The sequence below is a fragment of the Elephantulus edwardii genome, unplaced genomic scaffold, assembly GCF_000299155.1.
Source record: "Elephantulus edwardii isolate Elephantulus edwardi_28Jun2011 unplaced genomic scaffold, EleEdw1.0 scaffold00315, whole genome shotgun sequence".
In the NCBI taxonomy this organism is placed as follows: Eukaryota; Metazoa; Chordata; class Mammalia; order Macroscelidea; family Macroscelididae; genus Elephantulus; species Elephantulus edwardii.
Window position 1 is genome coordinate 1381957 of NW_006400065.1, and position 25275 is coordinate 1407231.

General features: G+C 51.0%; 1 protein-coding gene and 1 pseudogene across 2 annotated transcripts; both read left to right on the forward strand.

Moving 5' to 3' along the window:
• The first annotated feature begins 883 nt into the window (after positions 1 to 883).
• LOC102848650 lies at positions 884 to 1174 on the forward strand (annotated as a pseudogene).
• Positions 1175 to 15584: 14410 nt separating this feature from the next.
• Positions 15585 to 20128, forward strand: FOSB (FBJ murine osteosarcoma viral oncogene homolog B). Of its 2 annotated transcripts, XM_006901234.1 has the most exons (4): positions 15585 to 15835; positions 17761 to 18075; positions 18324 to 18431; positions 19362 to 20128. In XM_006901234.1, the coding sequence occupies exons 1-4, from the start codon at positions 15710 to 15712 to the stop codon at positions 19821 to 19823; spliced, it is 1011 nt and encodes a 336-aa protein (XP_006901296.1). In that variant the 5' UTR covers positions 15585 to 15709; the 3' UTR covers positions 19824 to 20128. The 2 variants fall into 2 exon arrangements, with proteins under 2 accessions (XP_006901296.1, XP_006901297.1); XM_006901235.1 differs by lacking the exon at positions 18324 to 18431 and having other exon boundaries at positions 15710 to 15835; positions 19362 to 19823.
• The last annotated feature ends 5147 nt before the right edge of the window (positions 20129 to 25275 follow it).

A 25275-nucleotide genomic window follows, 5' to 3' on the forward strand; every position in this document is an offset into this window, starting at 1 on the left:
AGCGGGTCCCCAAATTACCGGTTTCCCTTTAGACAGCCACCACCGTCTGCTTGTCGCCCGCTCCTCCTGTCTGACCAGGGACGCCTCCGCTCGGGGATCTGTCTGTCTGCGCCCCCTCCTCCCCGGCAGGTCTGTCCGCCCTGCGCCTCCCGCGCTGTGACTGTCTCATACCCCCCAAACAATAAACCCCAAACCCACTGCCATCGAGTCGAATCTGACTCACGGCCGCCCTATAGGACAGAGTAGAACTGCCCCACGGGAGGTCCACGCTGTGATCGTTATGGAAGCCGCGTGTCTCATCGTTCCCTCACAGGTTCAAACCACGTACCTTTGGGTTAGGAGAGCGCTCGCCAGGGCTCCATCCCCCAGACAACCACAAATAAACAACAAGCGCACATCTCTGGCCTGTCCCTTGTCTCTTACTCCCAGCTATCTGAGTGGACAGCTGTCTCCAGCTAGTGAGACAGACAGGCAGAGAAGAATCTGTACACACAAATACACACAGAACAGCCCCAGATCCCCCCCCACGTCCCTCCCCCACCCCCACGGTGCCTCTTGCCTGTCTTTCTTAACCTCTTCCTTCGGACAGGAGCCCTGAGGCCCTTCCTGTTCTGTGTCCAGGAAGCTGTCCATGGCTGGGAGGTTCTAATACCTCCTCCCCAACACACACCCCCAACACCCCCCAGCCAGGAGCTTCATGTGACCAGGGCTGGGGCGAATCTCAGAGCGGAGAAAGGAAATGGGGTGTGTGGCAGTGTGAGTGGACTTTGCTGGTGACAGTGTTCACATCTGGTATTTCCTATATGAGAAAAAGAATTGTGGGCAGAAGGACACCGAGGCTGGGCTGAGTGCTAGTGTGGCTGAGCTACTTGACTGGTCAGAGATGGCAGAAGTAGAAGAGACCATGAAGCGACTGCAGAGCCAGAAGGGCGTGCAGGGAATCATTGTGGTGAACACAGAAGGCATTCCCATCAAAAGCACCATGGACAATTCCACGACCACACAGTACGCCAATCTCATGCACAACTTCATCCTGAAGGCACAGAGCACTGTGCGAGAAATCGACCCCCAAAATGACCTTACCTTCCTTCAAATTCGCTCCAAGAAAAATGAAATTATGGTTGCACCAGATAAAGACTATTTCCTGATTGTGATTCAGAATCCAACTGAATAACCTTCTCTCTAGGGTCCCTGTGTTATTCTTTAATGCCACCCAAGAAGACGAAGTAATCATGCCAACCCACTGCAAGTGGAAATCACCCAATGACCCACCCACTCATTCCAGTCTCCTGATCATGGGCAGGCTGGTCAGTCCAGCCACCCCACCAGCGGAATCCCTCTGTTGCATCAAATGCTCCAAGTCCCCAGGCTGAGGGCCTTCTCTGACCACCTCTGGGGTTTGGAGCTTGAGCTGCTGAGCACCCAACCCACCTTCTTTCTGACCTTCAATTCACTCGTCCTCCTTGGAAACGCTGTTTTTCTTTCACTAAAAATAACCAAGATGCTTAAAAAAAAAAAGAATTGTGAAGGCTTCTCCTGCATGTATGTGTGTGTGTGTGTGTATACAATTGTTGACTGAGCAAATGGTCTCAGCAGTTGAGAGTTGTATGTCTGACTGTATGTACATATGATCATGGTCATCCATATAAACAATTAGTGTGTAAGTACCTATGGATATGGATACATTTTTGGGCTGTGTGTGTGTGTGTGTGGTTCTGGGTCTCTGCAGCATAATAATTTACGTAAAAACATGAGACTGTGACTGTCTCTGGCTACATAAGCGGTTTATGCTTTTGTGCTCGACTAATTAAAGGTGCGTTGTCTAACATGTTGGGCTTCTAACCAAGCCGCAGATCCACCTGCTTACTCCATAGGAGACTGTCAGGCTGTCTCTTCTCCACATAAAGATTTACAGCCTTGGAAACCAGATGGAGGGTTGCTTTGAGTAGGAATGAACCAATTCCATGGTGTTGGGTTTGGCTTTGAGTACTAACCTAAAGCTTGGTTGTTTGAATCCACCCGGTAGTGCCAAGGTAGAAAGAACTGGCAACCTGCTTCTGTAAACATCACAACCAAGAAAGCCGTATGGAATTCTGGTCTGTAACATGAAGTGGCCACGAATCAGAATCAACTCCATGCCAGTGGGTTTATGCTTGTTTATGAGGGTGTGAGTACCTGTGAACGTGTGTGACTGTGCCTCTGGTGTATGTGGGACTCTCTGTATGTTTCGGGATCTCCCCATCCGGTCATCCATTGTAACCATGCAGGTGCCTGTGTTTGCATATTGATTCTCCCTCAGAGTCTTCTCCCCGGCCATTAATCACTGATTCCTGATTCTACATTTGTTGGTCTATTTCTTGTCCATCTCCCTCCATGGGGCTGTGAGCCCCATGAGGGCAGGGCCCTGGACTGTCCAGTTCATCATTGGGCCCCCAGCACTGGCCAACATACCAAATCAAAACGAAGCCCACCATCTTCGAGCTGATTTTAACCCATGCTGATTCTCCATCAGATTTCCGAGACGGTAATTTTTTTTATGAGAAGAGACTGCCTGTCTGCCTCCTGTGTAGCAGCTGATGGATTCGAACCTCCAAACTTTCAGTCAGCAGCCCAACATATAACCCCTACACCACTAGGGTTCCTTCAATATGAAATACATTTTTTGTTGCCAATGAATCAATAACTTTTTTTAACCAATAACTTTTTTATTAGTGCATGGCGAGCATACATGTTTGGATAATTATGAGTGGTTCTGGGTGATGTCCCCCGCCCCCTGACAGCCGGGTGGGCCAGAGCCTAGGAGGACATTCCTAGCTGTCTCTGCAGAGCTCCAATCTTCAATGCCACCTCAGTGCGTGGTGAGGAGCGAGGCCTCAATCTTTGTGAACTTGAACCCTGTGAGTCTCTGGATTAATGTTCACGCCTCTCTGAACCTTGGTTTTCTCATCTCTACAATGGGCATCCTGATTGTGTTCAGGAGTCAGGCTCTGGTGTGGAGTAAATGAATTCATGTGGGAATTCTTTGAGAACAGAGCCAGCCACAGATAAACATTTTCAAAATATTCATTTAGAGGTTCAAATCCACCTGATGCTCCATTGAAGGAGGGGCAATCTCCTCCTGTGCCTGTTGGATCCTATTCGATGGGAAAAAAAAAAACCAAAACCCCAAACAAACCCCATTTAGAGAGACCTCATCATTATTGCACTGAAGCCTGTGAGAGCTGGAATGCTTTTCCACCTTTGACAGGGTGCCATCAGTATCACTAGTTAGTGGCAAACATTTATCTTTTCACTTTCTGGTAGGTTCCTTCCTCACACAGGTCCCAGCCTCCATGGTTTTACTGTACCTCCCAAATACCTGTGGCTGTTTGCTTTTGTCTAAAATCCAGATTATTGGCTCAGACTTTGGCTCTCATCTTGAGATAGCGGCTGTGCTTTCTAAGCTCCCTATGAAAAGGGCATGAAAAATAGGGGCCACAGAATCGTGTCCTTAGTCTGGGAGCCTACGGAGACAATGAGCGTCAAGTGTCTACGAGGAGACAGCATCATTCTCACCAGCCGTGGAAGTTCAGATCCTCTGAGGGCAGCCGAGGGGTGACTTGGTGAGGTGGGACCAACATCACTCGACCGGACAGAGAATGTCACAAAGTAGGAAGAAAGAGTTCCTGTTGATGTGAGCGAGCTGAAGGTCAGACTCTAGACAGGACTTCCCCAAGGGCGGTTTGGGGCCTGGAGATAAAAGGAAGCTGGAGCTGTTTGGAGAACTGCGTGGAGGAACAGAAAGCGGCGTGCGTCTTTCAGGCTGGTTGAACATCATCAATAATAACACCCAATGTGTAGATTGGGATAGGAATTTTGCAGGGGAATTTGGTCTTTACGACTCTGTGAGCAGAGCCTAGAATGTCCGGCACAGCGAGGGCACTAGGGACCCAGGTTTGCTGGCTGAGTAAAAGAATAAACACTTGAATGAATGAATGAATGCTCTCCCACAAGCTCTGAGTCCTGGGGAAGGCCTGGTGGGCTGCCAGGGTGGGAGTGGCGCCCTAGCCTCCGGAACCCACCTCCAGGCTGTCCCCCAGCGCCTGCCCGCTGTTCCCACAGCCCTGGCTGCGGAGGGTGTGGAAGAGGCTAGGAAGTCAGCGTCAGGCGGCTCGCCGGCGGCCCTGGACAGATGCCCAGAGTGTCTGCAGGAGTGAGAGGGCCTGAGTCACCTCGGAGAAACCCCGGCTGCATACCTGGCCCCTGACATCACCCGGTCAGGGCACCCCTGGGCGGCCCAGACAAGCGGACTGAATCACAGGCGGAATTCAGCCACATCGGTCGCGGGCACGTGGCCCACAGTTACCCCCACGACACCCCCGCGTGGCCGTCTGGCTTCAGGGGCCGGGCAGGCCGGGCAAGGGTCAGTGAGGGGGCACGAGGCTGAGTCAGGGGCTCGGTGGCTGCAGCCGGAGACCACCCCGCCAAGGGCGTGCTCGCGGTGCAGGCGGGAGAAAGTGCTAGAGGAAGCCCGCGTGGGTGTGACCGGGAGGCTGTGGGTTGTGGGCAGCGGCTGGGTGACGACGGGCTGAGGGTGGGATGAGGTCTGAGTGTCTGCGCAGGGCACCTCGGGGTGCAAGACTGTGGGTCAGAGAACAATGGAAAGGCCACACGAAGCGTACACAGCACGCAAGCAAGGCGTAGGCAGGCGCCCAGCGCACGCGCGCAGGACTTCTGCGGGGGAGCCCCGGCTCCGACCACCCAGGACTGGGGAGCCTCATGCGTGGGTGGCTGCCTGGTCTCTTCTCTCAAGTAGAGCAGCTTCCCATGTCTAGGCAGGTTCCCCAAGGGCTCTAGGCCTTGGTTTTCACATCTGCTCGGTGTGATAATAGTAACTTTGTCATTAAGGAACCCCCTGGTGGCGTGGTCCCTGACCTCTCCAGAGTGCTGAAGTGTACCGATGTCAGTCTCAGAGACTAAGGTGCGCCTGATCTAGGCCACGGTCTTCACAATTACTTGCTGTGCATCAGAGAGCTGGACAATGAGTAAGGATAACAGAAGAAGAATTGATGCCTTTGAGTTGTGGTGCTGGAGAAGAGTCTCGAACATACCATAGACCGCCAAGAGAATAAACAGGTCTGTTCTGGAAAGGGTGAAACCAACTTGCTCCCTGAGGCAAGGATTTTGAAGCTCTGTTTCTCATACTTTGGGCATGTGGCCAGAAGGGGGAAGGACACCATGCTTGGATGGGTGGGGGGCCAGAGCAGAAGAGAAAGAACCCGGATGAGATGGACTGACAAGTGACTGGGGCAATAGGGGCAGGTGTGTCAGAGACAGTGAGATCGTCTCAGGATAGGACAGCATTCAGAGATATTGTGCATAGGGTTGCTACAGGTCACAGGCAATCTATCGACACATAACAACAACAAAACCTCAAAACCTCGTGACATGGTGGTTAAGCACTTGGTTGCTGATAGAAGGGTTGGCAGTTCAAGCCCACCCAGTGGCTCCATGGAAGGCATGCCTGGCTACTTGCTTCTGTAGAGACTGCAGCCTGGGAAGCTGTGCAATTGAGTCCAAGCACAGCTAACAACACTATTACTATTGCGGTGATAGGAGTCCCACACATTATATACTGAGTTGTTAAGGACTGAAAAGGTCAGTGATTCAAATGCACCAGCAGCTCCATGGGAGAAAGACAGGCAGCCTCTTCCTGGAGAGATTTAGTCTCAGAAGCCTGTGTCACAGTGAGTCGGAAATCAACTCCACCATGGTGGGTTGGGTTTGATTTGGTTTGTGGATGGTGCAAATGGACAGCTCACCAAAAAGTTGGTAGTTGGAACCTCTATGAAGAGGTGCCTCAGAAAACAGGCCTGGACATCTGCTTCCTGAAAGTCCCAGCTTTGAAACCCCCTGCAGAGCAGTTCTGTCTGCACATGTGGGGTCACCAGGCAGGGGCATTCAAGGAGATACAAGCTAAAAAGATTGCTGCCGTACCGTCTGCCAGGCACTCACTGTTCTTGGCCTCAAACTATCCCAGGAGACGGGTACTACCATCATTCCCATCTTACAGATGGAGAAGCTGAGCTTCAGACTTCAACAGCCACAAGAACGAAACTCATGGTGTGATATTTGTCACTACCGGTTAATTTTTAAATGACTGTCAACTGCTATTCTTACTGTCCTTAGTTATGATTGTTTTGTTCCAAGTCATGGCAACCCCATGCTTGCAGGGCAGAACTGCCCAGTATTGTTTTCAAGGTTGTGACCTTTCAGAAGCGCACTACCAGGTCTATCTGCAGAGGTGACTGTGGGGGATTTGAGCCATCAACCTTTCAGTTAGTAGTCAGGTTCTTAATGGTTTGCACCATCTAGGATTTCCTTTATAAATACTTCCACTATGATGATTATTGTCATCTTAAACCCAGCTAGTAAGATCTACACTGGAGTCATGCCACAAAATTTCGGTCTGGTCCTTCCTCTTAGCTCCTCACAGTACATGCCGCTTCCTCCTCTATGGCCCAGAATGTCTACATTAGGGAAAGCGCACTCCTGGAGCTTTCTTCTTTACCCAAATCTTCTCAGGATTTGACCAGGTGGTAGTGAGATGCGCTGCCACCTGGAAGCCCTCCTTGCTTGCTCCAACCTCACTGAGCACTCCAACTGCATCCCAATGTCTCGAGTCACATGGGGTCACTCAATGAGTCTGGGCCAGAGATGAATGAGAGACTGGTTCTCACAATGTGAGGCTCCTTAAGACTCTAGACCCAAAAAAAAAAAAAGACTCTAGACCCAGAGCCAGGAATAAGCATCAATTGGACAATTGGAGAGGATCCTCTGCTTAGCTCTGGTTATGTGTGTGTGTGTTTGTGTACATCTGAGCATGTCTGCTTCTCTGAGTCCTTGCATATGTGAAGCTGTGTGTGATTGATAGAAAGGGGGGGCAGGTTCTGAGAGTGTGTGGGAGAAAGACTTCACAGTGGTTGAGGCACTTCTGGGATTCTGCGTCTCTGGGTGCATACCACGCTGCCTTGTTCTGGAGGTTTTTATGCAACTCAGCACATCTGTGATCTGGAGGCGTTTTGTGCCCCTGTGACTGTGGGGACCTTGTGAGGATGGGGAGAAATTCTGAGAAGCTATAGGACTGGGGGTGGGGCATCAATCTGTGGGCACTGGACTGCTGGGCTCAGCCAGTGTGTGTAGAGTTGTGTATCTCAGAAGACAGAAGAAGGTGTGAGTCACTCAGTCAGTCCCTGTGATTTGGTGTGTGCTGTGTGTATACCCTGCTTGTGTCTGTTCTGTGTACACTTCATTATCTGTGTACTCACACAGTGTCTCTGATCTGGGCGGTGTGTGTGCATCTCTGCATCTCTGCAGTGTGCATGTTCAATTTCACACATAGCTCTGTTGTTGTTAATTATTGTTAGATCTTCCTGACACCCCGTGCGTGTCACAGTGGAAATGTGCTCCTGAGGGTTTTCATGGCTGTGACATTTTGGAAGCAGATCACCAGACCTTTCCTCTGAGGTGATTCTGGGTGTATTTGAACCACTGACCTTTCAGGCAATCATTTAACTGTGTCACTGACGGCCTCTTTATATATGTTGCTCCATGTGTGTGACTGGTGTTTGCATGGTCAGGTGTGTATGCCAGTATGATATAGTTAATAGCGTGTGTCAACATGGCCATGATTTTCAGCATGATGTAACTATCTTATGTGTTGTGAATTCCACAGAGTGCTCCTTGGAGGTTAGGATGCTGGAACTTCAACTCACATAGTCTGGACATGTTGTCAGGAGGGAGCAGTCTTTGGGAGAAGACATCATGCTGGGAAAGATGGGGGGTGGTCAGAGAAACAAAGGAAGACCCTCAACAAGATGGATTGACACAGTGACTGTAGCAACGGGCCCCCGCATATCAGAGATTGTGTGGATGGTGCAGTATTTATTGTTCACAGGATCATTACGAGTGTTAGTCAGCAGGACCTAACAACAAAACCAACAGGATGTCAATGAGGCAGGATTAGAGGTGGTTCTGCAAAGACATGATTGGCCTGATTGGATGATGAAGGCCTAGTCTCCTCAAGGAAGCTTTTTGCCACATCCTGCAACTGGTCTATGACCTCTGAACTTGACTCTGCAGCATTTGATCTTAAAACCTCGACCTTGGATCCATCGGACTCTAAAACCTGCAATCTGAGCTATCTCTTGGACTCTACTCCCTGACAACATCTGGACATATCAGCCTCTGAAGCCAGCAGTCTGAGGCCCTGCCTGTCTACAATTTGGACTCGTTAACCTTCTCAGATGCTTCTCTCCTGAGATCTGATTTACAGACCTGGAACTTGCCAGTCTCTACAAGGACGTGAGGCACTACCTTCAAATAAAGAAGTCTAAAAAAAAAAAAAGAAAGAAAGAAATCTCTCTTATGTAAAGATCTATCTATCTATCTATCTATCTATCTATCTATCTATCTATCTAATCTATCTATATCTTGATTTTATTTCTCTAGAGAACTCAGCCTCAAACTTAGACTGTGAAAAGAGTGTCAACTGTGAACACGGTCTCCTCAGGATCTGTATGTGTGCTCTACCTGCATGTGTGTGTGTTATGTCTGTTTCCACAGTTGGGGTCCCATAAAAGAGACCTCCATAAGAGAGCTCTGGTGGTCTAGAGGCAAGAAGCAGCACTGCAATCCCAGAGGTATGCAGTTCGAATCCACCAGATGCTCTGCTGGAGAAGGAGTGGCAATCTCCTCCTGTACCTGTCAGATCCGATTTGATGGTACACGCACAAAGTAATAAAATAAAACAAAAAAAAAGAGAGAGACCCCCCCCTGCCTCCCACTCCTGACACACCTGTCTGCACCCCAAGAATACCCACTGCCATTAACTGAGTCTAATCCGAGGCCTCCCTGGGACCAGACAGATGGCTCATCAGCATTTAGACACAGCCTCTACCTGTCAGCCAGGGTGTCTGTAACATCTTCCACCATCCACCACCCAAAGACAAAGGAACAGAAGTTTAGCTGGTTTTTTTTGCCCTAGATGTCCCATCTGTGTTCCGGAGGATAGTTGTTCAAACTCATTGCCGTCGAGTAAGAACCAATTTGTAGCCGACCCTCTCTAGTGAGTTTCAGAGGCTGTAAACTGCATGGAAGGAGATTACCCATCTTTCCCCCGCTCAGCGCGGGCGGCCTGGGGCCTCTACAGAGGCTCTGCCTTTGGTTAGCAGCACCATTCCCTAAGGGCGACCCCACTAGCACTCCCTGAGGATCTATTAACTCAGTAAGTATTATTAAACTCCTTTTTAAGGTAAAAAGGTAGGTGAGCTCTGGTGGCCTAGTGGCAAGAAGCTGCAACTGCAATCTCAGAGATGCATGGTTCAAATCCACCAGATGCTCTGCTGAAGAAGGAGGAACAATCTCATCCTGTACCAGTCAGATCTGATTTGATGGTACACACAAAAAATAATGAAATAAAATATATTTTTAAAAGTAAAGATATAATTATTAAAAAATTACATAGACCTCCATCCTTGAAAAGAAATATGGAGGAGAGTCTTAGCAACCTCCTTCTGTGCTCCTTGGTGACTCAGTGAGTTTGCTCTTGGCTCGTAATTGAAAGGTTAGAGGTTCGAATCCAACCAGCAGCACCGTGGAAAAAGGTCTGGTGAACTTCATCCATAAAGACCATGGTCAAGGAAACCTCATAGGACAGCTCTGCTGTGTCCCATAGGCTCAGCATTAATCGGAACTGACTCAAGATCGGTGGCTTCTGTGTGCCAGGTGCTGGGGACACGATGGTGACATGGGCAACCCCAGTCCACTTTGCACGGAACTCATAGCCTAGCAGGGGAAACAGACCTGTCCCCCAAAAGTGATGACCCAGGATAGACGAGGCTGAGATGAGCGATCCTGTGGGTAAAGGGAATTGACCCAACCTGCAGGTCAAGGAGGGCTTCCTGGAGGAAGGGATGCTGAGAGTATAAGCCTAAGAAGGGTGGGGAAGAGGACTCCACACAAAGAGAAAAATAGTGCGGAAGCTTGAAGGCAAGAGAGAGCAGCTGGGTTGATAGAGTGGAGGGAGAGGAGACTGGAATGGATGATGATGATGATGATGAGTTTGGATGTGGAACTCTATGGAGGGCCAGGTTGAGAGCCGCTGGTCTGGACCACTCTGTTCTGAAACTCCAGGAACACCTCCTCCATTTGGCCTCCTGGGTTTCTCAGCTAGGAGTTCATCTGTCCATCGAGTCACACTCACTGAAGACCCTCAATGCCATCAATGGCTGTTGTTAGATGCCATGAAGTTGGTTCCAGTTAAACGTGCCTCTCTGTACACCAGACGGGAACCTGCCCAGTCCTGTGCCAGCCTCAGTCCTGTTGTTTCGCTTGAACCCATGGGTGCAGCCACTGGGTCACCCCACCTCGCGGAGGACCTCCCTTTTCACCACTGACACTTTGCTTCCCTGAGCTTGACGCCCTTCTCCAGGGACTGGCCTCTCCTGACAGCTCGTCCAAGTGGCCGCCGGATGATTGGATTAACAAAATGTGGTACATATACTGTGTGACATTGACGAACCTTGAAAATATGATGCTGAGTGAGGTACATCAGTCACAAAAGGACAAAGACTCTATTTAGATGAAATACCTAAAAATGGCAAATAGATACAGACCAAAGTTGACTCATGGTTGCCAGACGCAGGACCAAGCCCCCACTGCTGTCAATACACTCAAAAGGACCCTGTAGGATGGAGTAGAATTGTCCCCATAGGGTGTCTGAGGAAGTAAAGCTCTACTGGAGGACCCTTGCCTAGCTTTCTCCCACAAGATGCTCGTGGATTCAAACCGCCGACCTTTCAGTTGGCCACTGATAGTTACCAGGGCTCCTTACGCCGCCGATTGGTTCATGCAAGAAAAATTGAAATATGACAATTGTGTTGCTTTCGATATTTTCCACAATAAAGAGAGAGGTCACAGGTCAAGGGGACACAGGCACGCTCATGTACGTGCACATGGCCCACCGACCACCCACATTCCCTGAAGCGCTCACAGCCTCTTCTCCTCCCAGGATGGTCCAGGCAGCCCCAGCCTGGGTGTCTAGGGAACTTGCTACAAACACAGGCACTGGAAGTTACATTATCGTGCACTGGAAGACGCATTTTCGCTGGGCGAGTCCTGTACTGGTTGATAGCCTTGGAAGCACTGTTCTCAGGCTTACCTCTTGTGCCTCTGTCTCCTTTTCTGTACAATGGGTCTATTCCATAACGCACTAGGGGCTGTCCCAGAACCCACTTATGAACCTGATTTGAGGAGTAAGGGAGATAATAAACATAAAGTCTTTGGGACTCTGTGCAGCACATAAAAAATGCTTAATAAATATTTGTTTCCAATTGCTCCCTCCTTCTCCTCCTTTTTATTGTTACTCTTCCTTTTTTATTATTATTTACTCCTTTTTATTATTATCTCAGAGCTTCCTTGGGAACTTCTGGAAGGGCCATCATCCAATCTTCCTTTTCTACAGATGGGGAAACTGAGGAAGAGAGCAGCAGGGAATTTGCCAAGGGAAGGGTGGGTCGGCATGATGAGGCCTGCTTTCGGCAGCACCTGCCTGAGGCTGTTACCAGAATGTTCTGAGAGAGTACAGCTGAACCCAGCACCCGTTACCCCACCCACTGTGCGCAGCCTGTGGGGGCAGGAGATGAGCCCTTCCCAGGGCAGAGCCGTGGCCTGGGGAGCCAGGGTAATGGGTACTGCCTTCTTCCTTCACTGAAGTCTTCTTCCTCCTGCAAGGTCTGCTGGCCGAGCTCCACTGAGACAGATTTGCCTTGTCCATGGCCTATGGGCATAAGGGAGCTTGTGAGGGTGAGACAGGGTGTGTGCAAGTGTCCAGGAGTATCCTCCAGTGGGCCTCAGGGAGATAGGGCGTGTGTGCGCGCTAGTGCATGTGAGCATCTTCATGTGCCTTTAAGGGAGAGAAATCCTGGCATAGTGTGTTAGATTACTAACCGAAAGTGCAGTAGTTCAAATCCATCCTCTGCTCCTCAGGGAAGAGATAGGCAGTCTCCTCCCATAACGATTTATAGCCTCAGAAACTCAATGGAGGGTTGCCGCGGCCCAGAACCCACTGAGGTGGCGGTGGACTGGGTTTTATTTTGAAGGCGTATGTGTAAGCATCTCTCTGTGTGCATCTGAGACTGTGAGTGTAATGTGAAAAGTGTGTATGTGTGTGAATGGAGACTGTGAGTTTGTGTGAACAAGTGAGTGTGTGAGTGTGTGTGTATGTGTGTGCATTTGACAGACCCCGTGTGTCTCTGCACAGGCAAAAGGTGGACATAAGACCTTCAACAAGATGTAACACTGGGCTGGAGCATAACAGAGATCATGAGGCTAGAACAAGGTACGTCTGATACGACTTGGAGAAGGTGTAGCCAGAGTGCTCTTTAAAGCAAGATGGGTAAAGCTTTGTCCCACATATTTTGGGAATGTTGTTAGGAGAGGTTCTTCCTTGGAGAAAGATATCATGCTTGGAGACATGGAGGGTCAGCAAAAGTGAGGAAGACCCTCAATGAGATGGGTGAACACGGAGACTAAAACGGTGGTGAGAATGGCACAGCATAGGACAGGGTTCCGATCTGTTGTTCATAGGGTCGCTATGAGTTGTACTCAATTCGACACCACCCAACAACAACAAACGGCATGAGTTGTAGTAGACTTAATGGCACCTAACAACAATACGTATGTGTGTGAGCGTATATGAATGTGTGTATGCATTTGATGGATAATGTGTGTGTGTGTGTGTGTGTGTGTGTGTGTGTGTGTGCACATGAGTGGGCATGAACGAAGACATATGTGTGTCTTACACACGTGAGAGATATGTTGGTAACTGTGTGAGGACTCAGGCCTCTACATGTGTCTGTGAAGTTGTTCCTCTCTATGACCAGGCGTGTTGAGTATATTGAGTAGATGGGGCTGTCTGAATGCCTGGGTGTGTGGCCAGTGGCCTGTGAGCATATGCTGGTGGTGGTGTGGATGGATGTGTCATCTGTGTAGGGGTGTGAAGGTCTTTGGGTAGCCAGGTAGGTGTCTGGATTTCTCTGACTCCCAAGGCAGAGTGGGAGCAGAGATGAGGGGCTTAGAGGAGGCTGGAGGATTAGGGGGTCACTCCCTGTCTGATGCTGGGGCCGAGTCACTGCCCACAGGTGTCTGCTGTGTCATCCTCTAGTCCCTGTCCCTTCCTCCCTGCAAGTGGTCAGCAGAGTGAGAGGGAGGAGAAAGGCGGAGGGCTACTTTTCATCTGGAAACCTCAACCATTCTCAAATCCTTCAGCCTTTTATTCTGTTCTCCCCATACTCCCTAATATGCTGGGAACTGGACCCCTGGAAACCAGCCACCACTCTTTTTTCACATTCTGCTACTGGTCTGTGTGTCAGGTGTCCCTCAGCCAAGCTTTATCCCTTTCTGGGATGCAATAATTTTAATGTGTTGGGGGCTATGCCTGACTCAGTGTTGAGGGGGAAAGTTCTAAAAGCACCCTTTCCAGAGGCAGATTCTAAATTCAGGATTATTGTGGCCTCAGTGAGCTAGACTTTTGAATCCCATACTCTCCTTGGGTGGCTTCAAATAAGCTGCCTTCCCTCCCACAGAGCCCCAATATACATGCTGTGAACGTGTGGGCCAGTGCGAGTTTTTATTATTTAAACAATCCCAGGCTCAGGTTTTACAGTAAGTGTCAGTGGATCATGAAATGCTCAAGGATCCAAGGTTAAGAAGAGCTCTGAGGTTTAACTATTCTGGATTTGAACTTTTCGCACAGGCTTGTGGGTAAATCATTTAACTCCCCTCCACCTACGGACAATTTCCCCCTTAACCTTCCAAATCTGTTTTAAGAATTATAAAGTTTGTCCTGGAAGTCTAAAACATGAGAAAACTCTCTCATTTCCAATCGAGTCGGAACTGATTCACAACTGACCCTTCCTCAGATTTTCAGAGACTATAAATAGCAGAGCAGAGATTGCACATATTTCTCCGGCTCGTGGATTCGAACCTTCAACAGACCACGCTACTAGTGACACAGCAACAATTACTATTACAGGGAAAACTGTGAAAGCCTGAGCTCCACATGACTACCTTGTTTAGCAGGATCTCCCAGGGTCACCTGACTGACAGGCATATGCCATTTGCCTCTTTTTAGTAGAAAATAACTACTTTTTTTTTTTTTTTCTACCTCTGACAGGTTTCCACTTTACACGAGTTCTGGCTTTTGGAGGGTTTTTTTAAACTGTATTAATTTTTAATTGCCTCTACATTCCTCCCTTCCCCGTCTCCAGAATGGATTATAAAGCGCGAAGGCGCGGTCCTAGAACTGTCAGCAGGGACGTTTCACCCCAAAGATCCCCCTTCCATTTGCCTTAAATCTCCTGCTTCGGAGAGGCGCACGGAGTTAGAAACACAAGCTCTTTGTCCAATTGAGCAAACTGACGCTCAGCAAACTGAGAAGCGAAACATTGCCTAAACCCTCCAGATGTTTCAAGGCAAAAGGTGGTACGACCCTCTCACTTAGATCCGGACTCAGTTTCCCCGCTTAAGTGTACACATTTCGTGTGTGTGTCTTTGTGGAGACTTGCCCTTCCTCTCCAGCGGAGGGCACTGCACTAACCGAGAGAATAGGGAGGAGGGCCCTCCCTCAGACGTACAGGAGACCCTTCTGTTAGGGTCTTCCCCGCCTGGGTCATTCGGGTCTTCCCCCGACAAGCTTAAGCACCTATTAATACCAGCCCCAGGGCGGCGTGGCACTGCGCAGGCGCGGGCGGGTTCCGCAGGCGCAAGGGGTGCGCGAGCGAGCGAGGGATTCCCTCTGACGTCATTGCTAGGATACCAAACAAACACTCAGCCTGCCCGGCCGAGCTCCTTATATGGCTAATTGCGTCACAGGAACTCCGGGGAGACGAGTCGGAATCCCCTCCCGCCGTGCGCCCCCCAGAGCAGCCCCTGAGACCCCTAAGGCAACAAAAATCATTCAGATGACCAGATTGAGGTTAGAAAAGACCTTTGGCCGGGAGTTAAGGGGCTCAATTCAATGAAACCGGAGATTTTGGGAAGTTTGCGGAAGGCGGTGCGAGTGACGTAAGCAAGGAGGCGGGTCCCTGGCATATAAATACAGGCTTGCGGCACTGGGCTTCATTCATAAGACTGAGAACTACGGCCACGAAGGGGACACGAGGAACCGGGTTTGGGGACTTGATTGTTGTGGTTCTTCTTCTCGGGAGCTGTGATATCCGGTTGATTATTCTTTTTTCCGGAAAGAAAGTTTTTGGAGAAGGATTCTTTTAGAAAATTCTTCGTTTTGTTTTGAAGGAGCGAATTACTTTCTCTTTATTGACCCCAAGCCTCCGTGGAACTCGGCGGACGCGTGGAGGAGACCGCACCTGAAGCGGATTCTGCAAAGCGGGACAGCACTTTCCGCTGCTGGGGGAGCGGCCCCCCGCACTTTTGAGTGTTCCAGAGCCTGGATTTTCAGGAGCACAGCAGAATCTTGGTGAGACCTGGACATCGCGGACGAGCTACACAGAACTTTGGTGGAACCCCCTCAGCAAGTATCCCCGGACAGCGGACTTTGGGGACGCGCTGGGCTCACCCCGGACTCGTATCTTTCTTTTCCCACCCGGCTATAGCCTTGGCTTCCCGACGACCCCAGCGTGGTCACAGGGCTCCCCCTGTGCCCAGGGAAATGTTTCAAGCTTTCCCTGGAGACTACGACTCCGGATCCCGGTGCAGCTCCTCGCCCTCCGCCGAGTCTCAGTATCTGTCATCGGTGGACTCCTTCGGCAGTCCACCCACCGCCGCCTCCTCCCAGGTAAGTTCCAGAGAGTTTAAGATGCTGTTTTGTGGGCTTTGGGGGTTAAGTCAAGAGTAGAGCGAGACCTGCTCCCCGCGAAAAAGAAAAAAATAAAACCCCGCCAAAATCCACGACCTTAAAGGCAATCGGCTCACAGCATTCTTTGCAAACTACTAAGAGTCAAAACATGTGCTTGCAATTAATTGGTCGTGTTTGTGGAGCGCTGGGAGGGAATGTAGCCAAGCGAGGTTGAGGAGGGGGAGGAAGAATGCGCCTCTCAGTGCAATGTGTATGCTGTATAAGGTCTGAGAACTTTTAGGCTCCGAGACTGTCCTCAGCTCAGGTCCCCAACCCGAAGTTAGCGTGGTTAGGTTGGTAAAGGCAGTCTTGAGAAAGCTTCCTGCAGTCTCCAGTGCTTTCTTCCTCCGTCAGAGTGCCGACTCCGGCGCTCCGTTGCCTTCCACTCAGCGGGAGAACGGGCTTCGAACCCTCCGCCACACTGCCTCCGCCTCCTGCGCGGAGACGTAACGGGGGGACCCGTGCGTAACGGCTGACGCGCTGGAATCCTCCGTCTGACGCGGGGCACGCACGGCGCCCCCTTCGTCCGCCCCGCCCCTGACGTCCCGGGAACGTTCTATTTTGGAACGCCGTGGCCACGTTGCTAAGGGAGGGGGCAGTCCGGCGTTCTGATTGGACGCTGTGGCTCCAGTCTTGGCCAATCAGGTTCCCCTTCCTATTTGTAGGGCGCAGTTTCCTTCCCCCGCTCTGTCGTCCGGCCCGTGTTTCCGCGGTGCTGGAATCTTTTTACAGGCCTCTCGAGGCAGAGCAAAGGGGTTCCTGTCGCGACAGGCACGACCTTTTGAGACCCGATGGGTCCACGAGGACCGTGCGGGGATTCAATCCCCTTTACTTTTACTGGTAGGGGGTGTCTGTGTGTGTGGCGGAGTTTCTTCTGGAGACATGGAAACTGTCAGCCACGTCTCCAGGCACACCCAGACACACACGCACTCCCTCTGGTCTGGACACCCCGTCCCTCGGGTGTGTCTGAAGCTAGGACTAACCCAAGGGGCAACCAACCAGGTGGTCTCCGGGAGCCCCGCCTCTTCTGGGTTCCCAGGACGCTGATTGGCCGGTGAGCCAGCCCGTCCCTCACCACGCCCCCCGGGAGAGTAGTTAAGCCTTTGGGTACAGGTTTAGGATTCTATTTCCAGGTGCAGAGGGCCAGATAAGTCCCGGTTGAGACTGGAGGGCTCTCGACCTACAGACATTCTCCCTCCCTGAGAGTCTGAACAAGCTCCGGGGACCATCACTTTACCTGTCGGTCCATTCTAACCTGTCACTTGTCAGTCTAACTCTGGGGAGAGACAGTTACTTGAAATGTTCTCAACTCCTAGACCTGTCCCCCAACAACATTTTAGCTAGGACCCCCAACCCTGCACGGGGGTCTCTTGGGCCCTCTCAACCAGCCTTTAGCTCCTGCACACAGGAGTGTGTATGTATGTATGTATACAGAAAGGCTTGGCCTCAGGCCTCTCCCCCTCCCTCCCCTTGCCTCTGGGGTGGGGGTGGGGTGTTGTGGCTGTGTGTGGCTGTGGCTCCTTCCCGGGGATTCTGTCACCCGGCTGTGTCCAGCCTCCTCCCACCCCCCCACCTAAGAGTCACCAACCCGGGGTGTGATTCACCACCCGCTGGAACCGGGCAACCTTTCCCCGAGGAAGGAGGAGGAGGAGGGAGAAGCCAGTTGAGCAGAAATCCTCATTAACCACTGCGTCACGGTGTAGTGGAAGGGTGGGTGTTGTGGCTTTTTGCCTGTGACACACACATCCACACCCGCTCGCCCTGTGCTAACTCACGGGGTCGGTGTGTGTATGTGTGTTGGGCGTGTGTGTGTCGGTGTCTCTGTTTGTGTGTCTACGCCTGTGTGTGTATGTGTCACCCCGTAGGAGTGCGCCGGTCTCGGGGAAATGCCCGGTTCCTTCGTGCCCACGGTCACCGCGATCACAACCAGCCAGGACCTCCAGTGGCTCGTGCAACCCACCCTCATCTCTTCCATGGCCCAGTCCCAGGGGCAGCCACTGGCCTCCCAGCCCGTCGACCCCTATGACATGCCGGGGACCAGCTACTCCACACCGGGCATGAGTGGCTACAGCAGTGGTGGAACAAGTGGCAGTGGTGGGCCTTCGACCAGTGGAGCAGCCAGCGGACCTAGGCCTGTCCGCCCAACTCGAGCCCGGCCCAGGAGAGCCCCGGAGGAGACGGTGAGCAAGGGCCACTACAACTTAGTCTGAGGGCAGGAAACAAGAGTGGCAGGAACTTTCTCACTTTTGGGATGGGGTGGGCACTGAGGTTTCAAGGCTGCAGAAACCATAGCATTCTTATATAGCCGGTGGGGACTACAGACCCTTTTCTGGCTTCTGAAGGTGCTAGAAGAAGAGGAAGAGGTTAGGGTGGGGGGAAGAGGTGCACTCTGTCCCCAAACCTCATGGCCTCTATCTCCCCTACTCAGCTCACGCCTGAGGAAGAGGAGAAGCGAAGGGTTCGCCGGGAACGAAACAAGCTGGCAGCAGCCAAGTGCAGGAACCGCCGACGGGAGCTGACGGACCGGCTGCAGGCGGTGAGGACGGACCCCAGGGTGGACTGAGGGGCAGCTGAAGTGGGGCCTAGTTCCCTTTCTCTCTTCCCTCACCAGGGTTGAGAACATGAGGTGCCGTATGTGGAATTAGGTGCAGATGTAGCCCGAGGGGGTAACCCTGTGCCATAGAGGGGCCCCCACATACTTATGTGGACCCTTGACCGTGCCCTGCCTGGGCCTACACCTCCTACCTCAGGCCACTCTCCCGGCTTTTACTTCATTTGCAGGAGCATATGGGGGTCCCTCAACAGAAAGGGTACGATGAGGGTTTCACCCTTTTGGTCTTGGGCAAGCACTGAGTCCTTGTGGCCTCAGTTTCTCCACATCTTCAGTCCCTTCTCAACGACCACCCCTCTTCCCAGGCTCCATTCTACTACATTCTTTCCAATTCCTTTTCCCTTTGTATCAATTCCTTGTCATCTGTCCCCAGCCACTCATCATTTTCAGACCTTAGATAGGGGCCACTGACTCCTAGGCCCCCTCCTTTTCCACTCTCTACCTCAGTGAACACTATACAGTGTCCTGCGGGGTGACCCTTGAGGAGACTAAGGACTCCTCCCCTTTACCTTCAGCCTGATAGACTTCCCCTAGGAGGGTGAGAGAATGAGGAAAGAGGGGAACAGTTCACATGAAATGACATAGTCATTCAGCCACTCGTCAGACCTCAGAATGCCTCCTGCGCATGCGCGCACTTAACCACCCACTTGTCGGATGGGGAAAACTGAGACTCTGAGCAGGCAAAAAGGCTCGCACCAACACCATAGCCTGCCAGGCCCCTCTGAGGGAACAGGTTGGTTTTCCTCTGAGCCTAGAGAAGGTTTCAGGAGTACGCCGCTTGCTCTGGTTGCTGACGGCCTTTTTCTCCTTCCTCCTCCTCCTCTTCAACGTGGCTTCGCTTGGGGGGCTCTTCAGGAAACAGATCAGCTGGAGGAAGAAAAAGCCGAGCTGGAGTCTGAGATCGCAGAGCTCCAAAAGGAGAAGGAACGTCTGGAGTTTGTGCTGGTGGCGCACAAACCGGGTTGCAAGATCCCCTTCGAAGAGGGGCCGGGGCCTGGCCCGCTGGCGGAGGTGAGAGATTTGCCGGGGTCCGCATCCGCTAAGGAAGATGGTTTCGGCTGGCTGCTGCCGCCCCCGCCACCACCGCCCCTGCCCTTCCAGACCAGCCAAGACGCAGCCCCCAACCTGACAGCTTCTCTCTTTACACACAGTGAAGTTCAAGTCCTCGGCGACCCCTTCCCTGTTGTTAACCCTTCGTACACTTCCTCGTTTGTCCTCACCTGCCCGGAGGTCTCCGCGTTCGCCGGCGCCCAACGCACCAGCGGCAGTGACCAGCCTTGCGACCCCCTGAACTCGCCCTCTCTTCTTGCTCTGTGAACCCTTTAGACATACAAAACTTAACAAACACACGAGGGAGAGAGGTTTGAGAGTGGAGGAAGAGAGAGACAGAGCGCGAGGGGAAGAGATACGTGGGTGAGCGGCCTTCCTGCCTCCCCCGTCTGACCCTCTGCTGCCGCTGCCATCGGACAGGACCTCCTTGTGTTTTGTGCCACTTCTTGTTTCGGTGCCCCGGCGAGACTGGAGAGCTGGTGACTTTGGGGGCAAGTGGGGGGTGGGGTGGGGAGGGGAAAGACAGCCCTGGCCACTTACTGGCCAGCACACCTCAACTCGATCTCTGGAGACAGGAGGTGGGTGGGGGCGATGCTGCCCAGAGGCAGTGCTGTGTGGGGCTGGGGGGGAAGGGGTGCGGCGATGGGGGGACGGGTGCACTGGAGTCGCCTCCAGAGAGGCCCAAGGAGGAAGCGCCATGCCCCTTTGGCATCTCTCATGCCTACCCTTCTAGGGGGTGCCTAGCCTGGGTCACCCCTACTCCCTGACTTTACCTTATTTATCCCCCATTTCGATGGAACTGCACCCTCCTTTGTACTGAGTGGCAGCATTGAGCCACCTTCTACATCCCTTTGAGGGGCATGTCTGTCCTCTCTGACAATCCCCCCAATTTACTCTGAAATGTGAACCGCCCTCACTGATTATCCAGCTGCGCCCTCCCTACAAAACTGGCTCTGATCTGAACTTCTTCCCTTCAGAGGAGCTCCCCTCAAATTCAGCAGCCCCCTGCCCTCCTTTCTGATTACAGTATTATTCCAAGCCCCCTAGTCCCCATCCAACACGCCCACCGTCCAGCCGCCCCACGTGGCCTTCCTTGCTGGGCCTTTCTGATTTCAGGCAGTAGGGGACGCTGTGATGCTTGCCCTGCTGGAGTGTTTTATACTGTGAACCGAGTCGGTCAGCTTGTGGGGTGGAACCCGGGTGGGACCGAGCCCCCCTTCGGAGGGACTGTGGCCCCTGACTCCCCAGACCTTCTTGGTCTCTCCCCCTCTCCGTCCCCATCTGTCTCCTTTCCTCCTCTGCAACAGTTGAATTCGATGCAAGGGGGTGACAGAATTGAGGGGAAGGTGACTACGTGGCCTCTCTCCTCAGGACCCCAGCCCAGAGCCCTGGCCTTTGTCTTTAAGGCGCCTCCCCAGCCCTAGCCCACCCCCACCCCAGCCTAGGACGCCAACTTCTCCCTCCCCTTTCCACCCCCACGTCCCCTCTAGAAGGGGGCCAAGGAGAGGCTTGATATTTTCAGGAGATTTAAAGGCTGAGGCTTTGCCCTTCCCCAGCCCAGCCCCGCAATATTTCTTGGACTGGCAAACTCAAAGAGGCTGGGCTCCCACCATCCCAACTTCCTCCCCCCCAAAACGCCTTCAAATCCCCAAATCTTGGGTTTTGGCTCCTCCCCCCAGCCCCCCCAGCCTTCCCTGTGCTTCACCTCGTGAGAATCCGATCATGAGGCAGATTTATATTTTTTAATATCGGGGGTAGGCACGCCACCTTCTTGTGCTGCATGGAAGACATTCCACGTGCCCCCCCTCTCCCCATCCCCTGCCCGGGTGGAAACCCCTAGACTCCCCATAGCTATTTATCCTTGTCCTGGTTTCCGAAAGGCACTTATATCTATTATGTATAAATAAATATATTATATATTGGGTGTGTGTGTGCGCGTGCGCGTGAGTGTGTGAGTGCGTCCACAAAGCCTCTGCCTAAGTCACGCTGGCCCTTACAAGCGTGTCCTCAAATTGGGAATATTGCTCTGAAACTCTCAATCAGCCTGTCTGTTGAAGTTGGTTGCCTGGGGGGCACTTGTGCGCCTTGGTGACCCCCTGTGTGTAAAGCAGAACTGCGTTCATTGGGTTTTCTAGACTGGGACCTTTTGGAAGCCGATTGCCAGGCCTTTCAAAGAGCCTCTGGGTAGATTCGAACTGATAACCTTTTGGTTAGTAGTTGAGTGTTTAGCTGTTTGCAGCACCCAGGGATTCTAGACTATAGTGATTCTGATGGTCTCTCCCCTAATGGTTGTTTCTGACAGCCTGTTACCTGTCTGAGTGTTTCTCACCCTCTGTTTCTCTGCCTGTTTTTTCTCTGGCTCTTTCTGCCTGTATCCTTTCTGACTGGCCCTCACCTACACCTTTCTGCTGACTCTTTCTGGGCCTGTTGGGGACATGAGATTTTGTTTTTTGTAAATGAAACCTGAGGCATCATAGACTTTGACCGTCTGTATCTTTGAGGAATGTGGGTGCGCTGTGTGAGACTGTGAGCAGGGGGGCCTGCCCCTGCTGACCACAAGGTATAGACTCCCCAAATCCTTCTCCCCCCTTATGCTGTATTTGTGATTCTATTTTTGTATTTTGCACCTGACCCGGAGGCTGGGACAGACTGGCACTGAGCCTCTGTCCTCCCTCCAAGGTTCTGCACTGTCGCCATGTTCCAACCCTCCAATAAAAAGTGCTTAAAACGCACCCACCAAGCGTCTGTGTCTCTTTTCTCCTGACGCCTAGGACCTGGCTTCCTTTCAGCATGAGGGAGTGAAGTTAGGCTGCTGGGGGGTACTGTATGTTGGCACATAGACTCCCTGGAACTCCTACTAGTGAAGCTGCTACAGCAGGCTGGAGGGAGGTTAGACTGTGAGGAGGACTTCCCAGACACACACAGCCTGGGCCTCCTACTAGAAAAGGTGCCCACTCATGGGGACCTTACTCCATTTCCAAAGCTGTAAAATCTTTGAGAAAAGACTGCCTGTCTAGATGAGCAGCTGGTGGATTCGAACTGTTGACCTTTCAGACTGGAGCCTAACATATAGTGTACTATACCCCTAGGGTGTGTTCCTGAGAAAATAAGGTGGCAGATAATGAAAGGTGGTTTATGAATGCGTTGGGAGTCTCTCTGTGATGCAAATGGTCAAGAACTCAAGTACTAGTGGAAAGGTTATCAGTTTGACTTCACCTAGAGGTGCTTTTCATGGCAGGCGTGGCCGTCGACATCCTAAAAATCAGCAATGAAAACCCTATTGGAGTCCCTTAGTCACCCTTCAAATCTGGAACTGAAATAACATGACTCAATTTTCAAACTGTAGACCATAAGGCGATCGATAACACCAGGGAGGAATGAACTCCATTAAAACAAGCAAGCCAACCAACAAGATCAAAAGGGCAGCATTTGCCCAGAGATAAAACTCAGAAGGCAGGAAGAGGTAAGAAAAAAGGATGCATGGAAATAGGAAACACAGGGAGGAACTGGGGAGAGTGCTGTTACATTGTGAGGATTGTCAGCAATGTCACAAAACAAAATGTGTTTGAATTGCTGAATAGAAAAGCAATTTGTCCTTAAACTTTCACTCAAAGTGCCATAAAAATAACCAACCAACCAACCATCCCAACCCAATGGACTGCAGTTCTATTCGGACACACATGGCTTGCCATGCACTGGAACAGACTCAAAAGGAACTAATAATAGTAGGGATGTGTTGAAGTACTAAAGAAATTTTGAAGGAATAGCTTGAGCAAAAAATATCAAAAGTGGAATTTATGTCAAGTTTGTAGTAGAGACTAAAATCCTATTAGTTCCTGAAGCCAAAAGGAGGGGGGGTTATGAAATATACATGCTTGTTACCTTTTTTAACAGGACTATTTGTTGTAGCTCAGGGCTATATGAATCACAAGAATAGTGATCACATTACACTGACATTCTATTTCTCACCTATTTTTTTAAAATAATGCGGCCATTTCCACATTATAAACATACTGAAGCATATCTAACCATAAACAAAATGTGTTGCCATTTTGTCCACCCAAAAGTACAGCTGAGTCACCCCATTGCAAAAATCCAAGTTCTCCCTTATTTGCATACCAGCAAGCACTCTGGGAATAGAAGTGTGGGTTCAGAGAATAGTCAGACACCTTCATGAATTAATAAACTGGGAAAGTTGTTGCTGGGTGGAATCCATTCATTTCTTAACCTCAGAGGCAACCCACACTTACTGAATTGGTCCCAAGTCTTAATGACCTATAAGACAGAGTAGAAGAACCCCTTGGGGTTTCCAAGGTTATAAATCTTTATGAAAGCAGACTGCCTCGCCCTTCTCCTGCAAAGTCATTGGTGGATTTGAACCTCTGATGTTTCTGTTAGTTTAACCCACCACTTAATTGCTTAACTCAACAAAATTTTCTAAATACCTACTGTGCACCCAGGGAGCCCTGGGCAGTGCCTTCTAGAGTTCACAGCCCAGTGGGGGACACAAAGCAATCCCCAGCCATAGGACAAACAAGCCCAGAAGGGGGTACTGATCTGGCCTAGGAATCCAGGGAGGCTTCCTGGAGTCAAGGACAGGTGATCACGATTCTATTGCCATCAAGTCTACTCCGACTCATAACAACCCTGGAAGACGGAGCAGAATTTCCCATAAGGTTTCTAAGATGGTAAATCTTTACAGAAGCAAACTGTCTTCCAAGATGTAGTTGGTGGGTTCAAACCACTAACCTTTAGGTTAACAGCCAGATTCTTTAAGTGCTGTGCTACCAAATCTCCTTAGAGGAGAACTAGATAGTATAAAGGGAATAAAAAGAATGTGAGATGCATCAAAGGCCAAGAAACTAGTAAAGATTTATTTGTAGGCAGAGTGTTGCAGGAACTGAGAAAGCCAGAAGTTCATAGTGGCTAGAACAAAAAGATGTGGAGTCAGCAGGGCCAGATTCTACAAGCACTTGAACTCCAGATTACAGGGGCTAGATCTCCTGTCAAGGACACTAGGGAGACATAGCTGATTTGAGCAGTAGAGGAGCAGATACAGATTTGTGCTTTAGGAAGACCCCTTCAGCTGCAGAATTGAAGGTGGCTGGGAGGGAAAAGGTGGAGACTGGGGCAGGGATCCTAGTTTGTGAAGAGGGGGCTGGACAAGAGTTGGAGCTGTTGAGGCGCAGAGGAAGGAAAGGAGGCAACACAAACATGTGTCCACAATATATAAAGAGTTATTGCTATTCAATAACAAAAAGTCAAGCAACCCTGTATGGTTTTTAGTTCGTTTTATTTTGGGCATAGAGAACATGTTTATTTAGAGATAAGATAGGAAAGGTGTCGTGACAGCTGACGAGGCTTTCAGCAAAATCTCACACAGGAAAAGGTAGGGTGGGGTTCTGGCCCAGGGCCCTCAGCACGTGCCCACACTGGCTGGACCAGCTCTTGCCATGGCCTGTTCAGTCAGACAGCTGGAAGGCCTCCTGAAATTGCGGCCCGCTCCTGGGTGAAGTCACACATCTTGAGCAATTAGATAGCGGAACCTTTTCCTGCAGTCCTGGCCAAGCAACCCTGTTTTAAAATGGGCAGAGAACTTGAACAGACAAGGAAGATCTACAAAGAAGCACATGAAAAGATGCTCAATATCATTCATCACTAAGGAAATACGAATAAAAACCACAAAGAGATGCTGCACCCACTAAGAAAGATGATTGTT

What these genes read in the sequence shown, in the direction of transcription:
- FOSB (XM_006901234.1), top strand. Translation starts at nt 15,710, where the DNA reads ATGTTTCAAGCTTTCCCTGGAGACTACGACTCCGGATCCCGGTGCAGC. An exon ending in CCACCGCCGCCTCCTCCCAG is followed by an intron (nt 15,836 to 17,760) that starts GTAAGTTCCAGA and finishes GTCACCCCGTAG; the next exon opens with GAGTGCGCCGGTCTCGGGGA. An exon ending in TGACGGACCGGCTGCAGGCG is followed by an intron (nt 18,432 to 19,361) that starts GTGAGGACGGAC and finishes GGGGCTCTTCAG; the next exon opens with GAAACAGATCAGCTGGAGGA.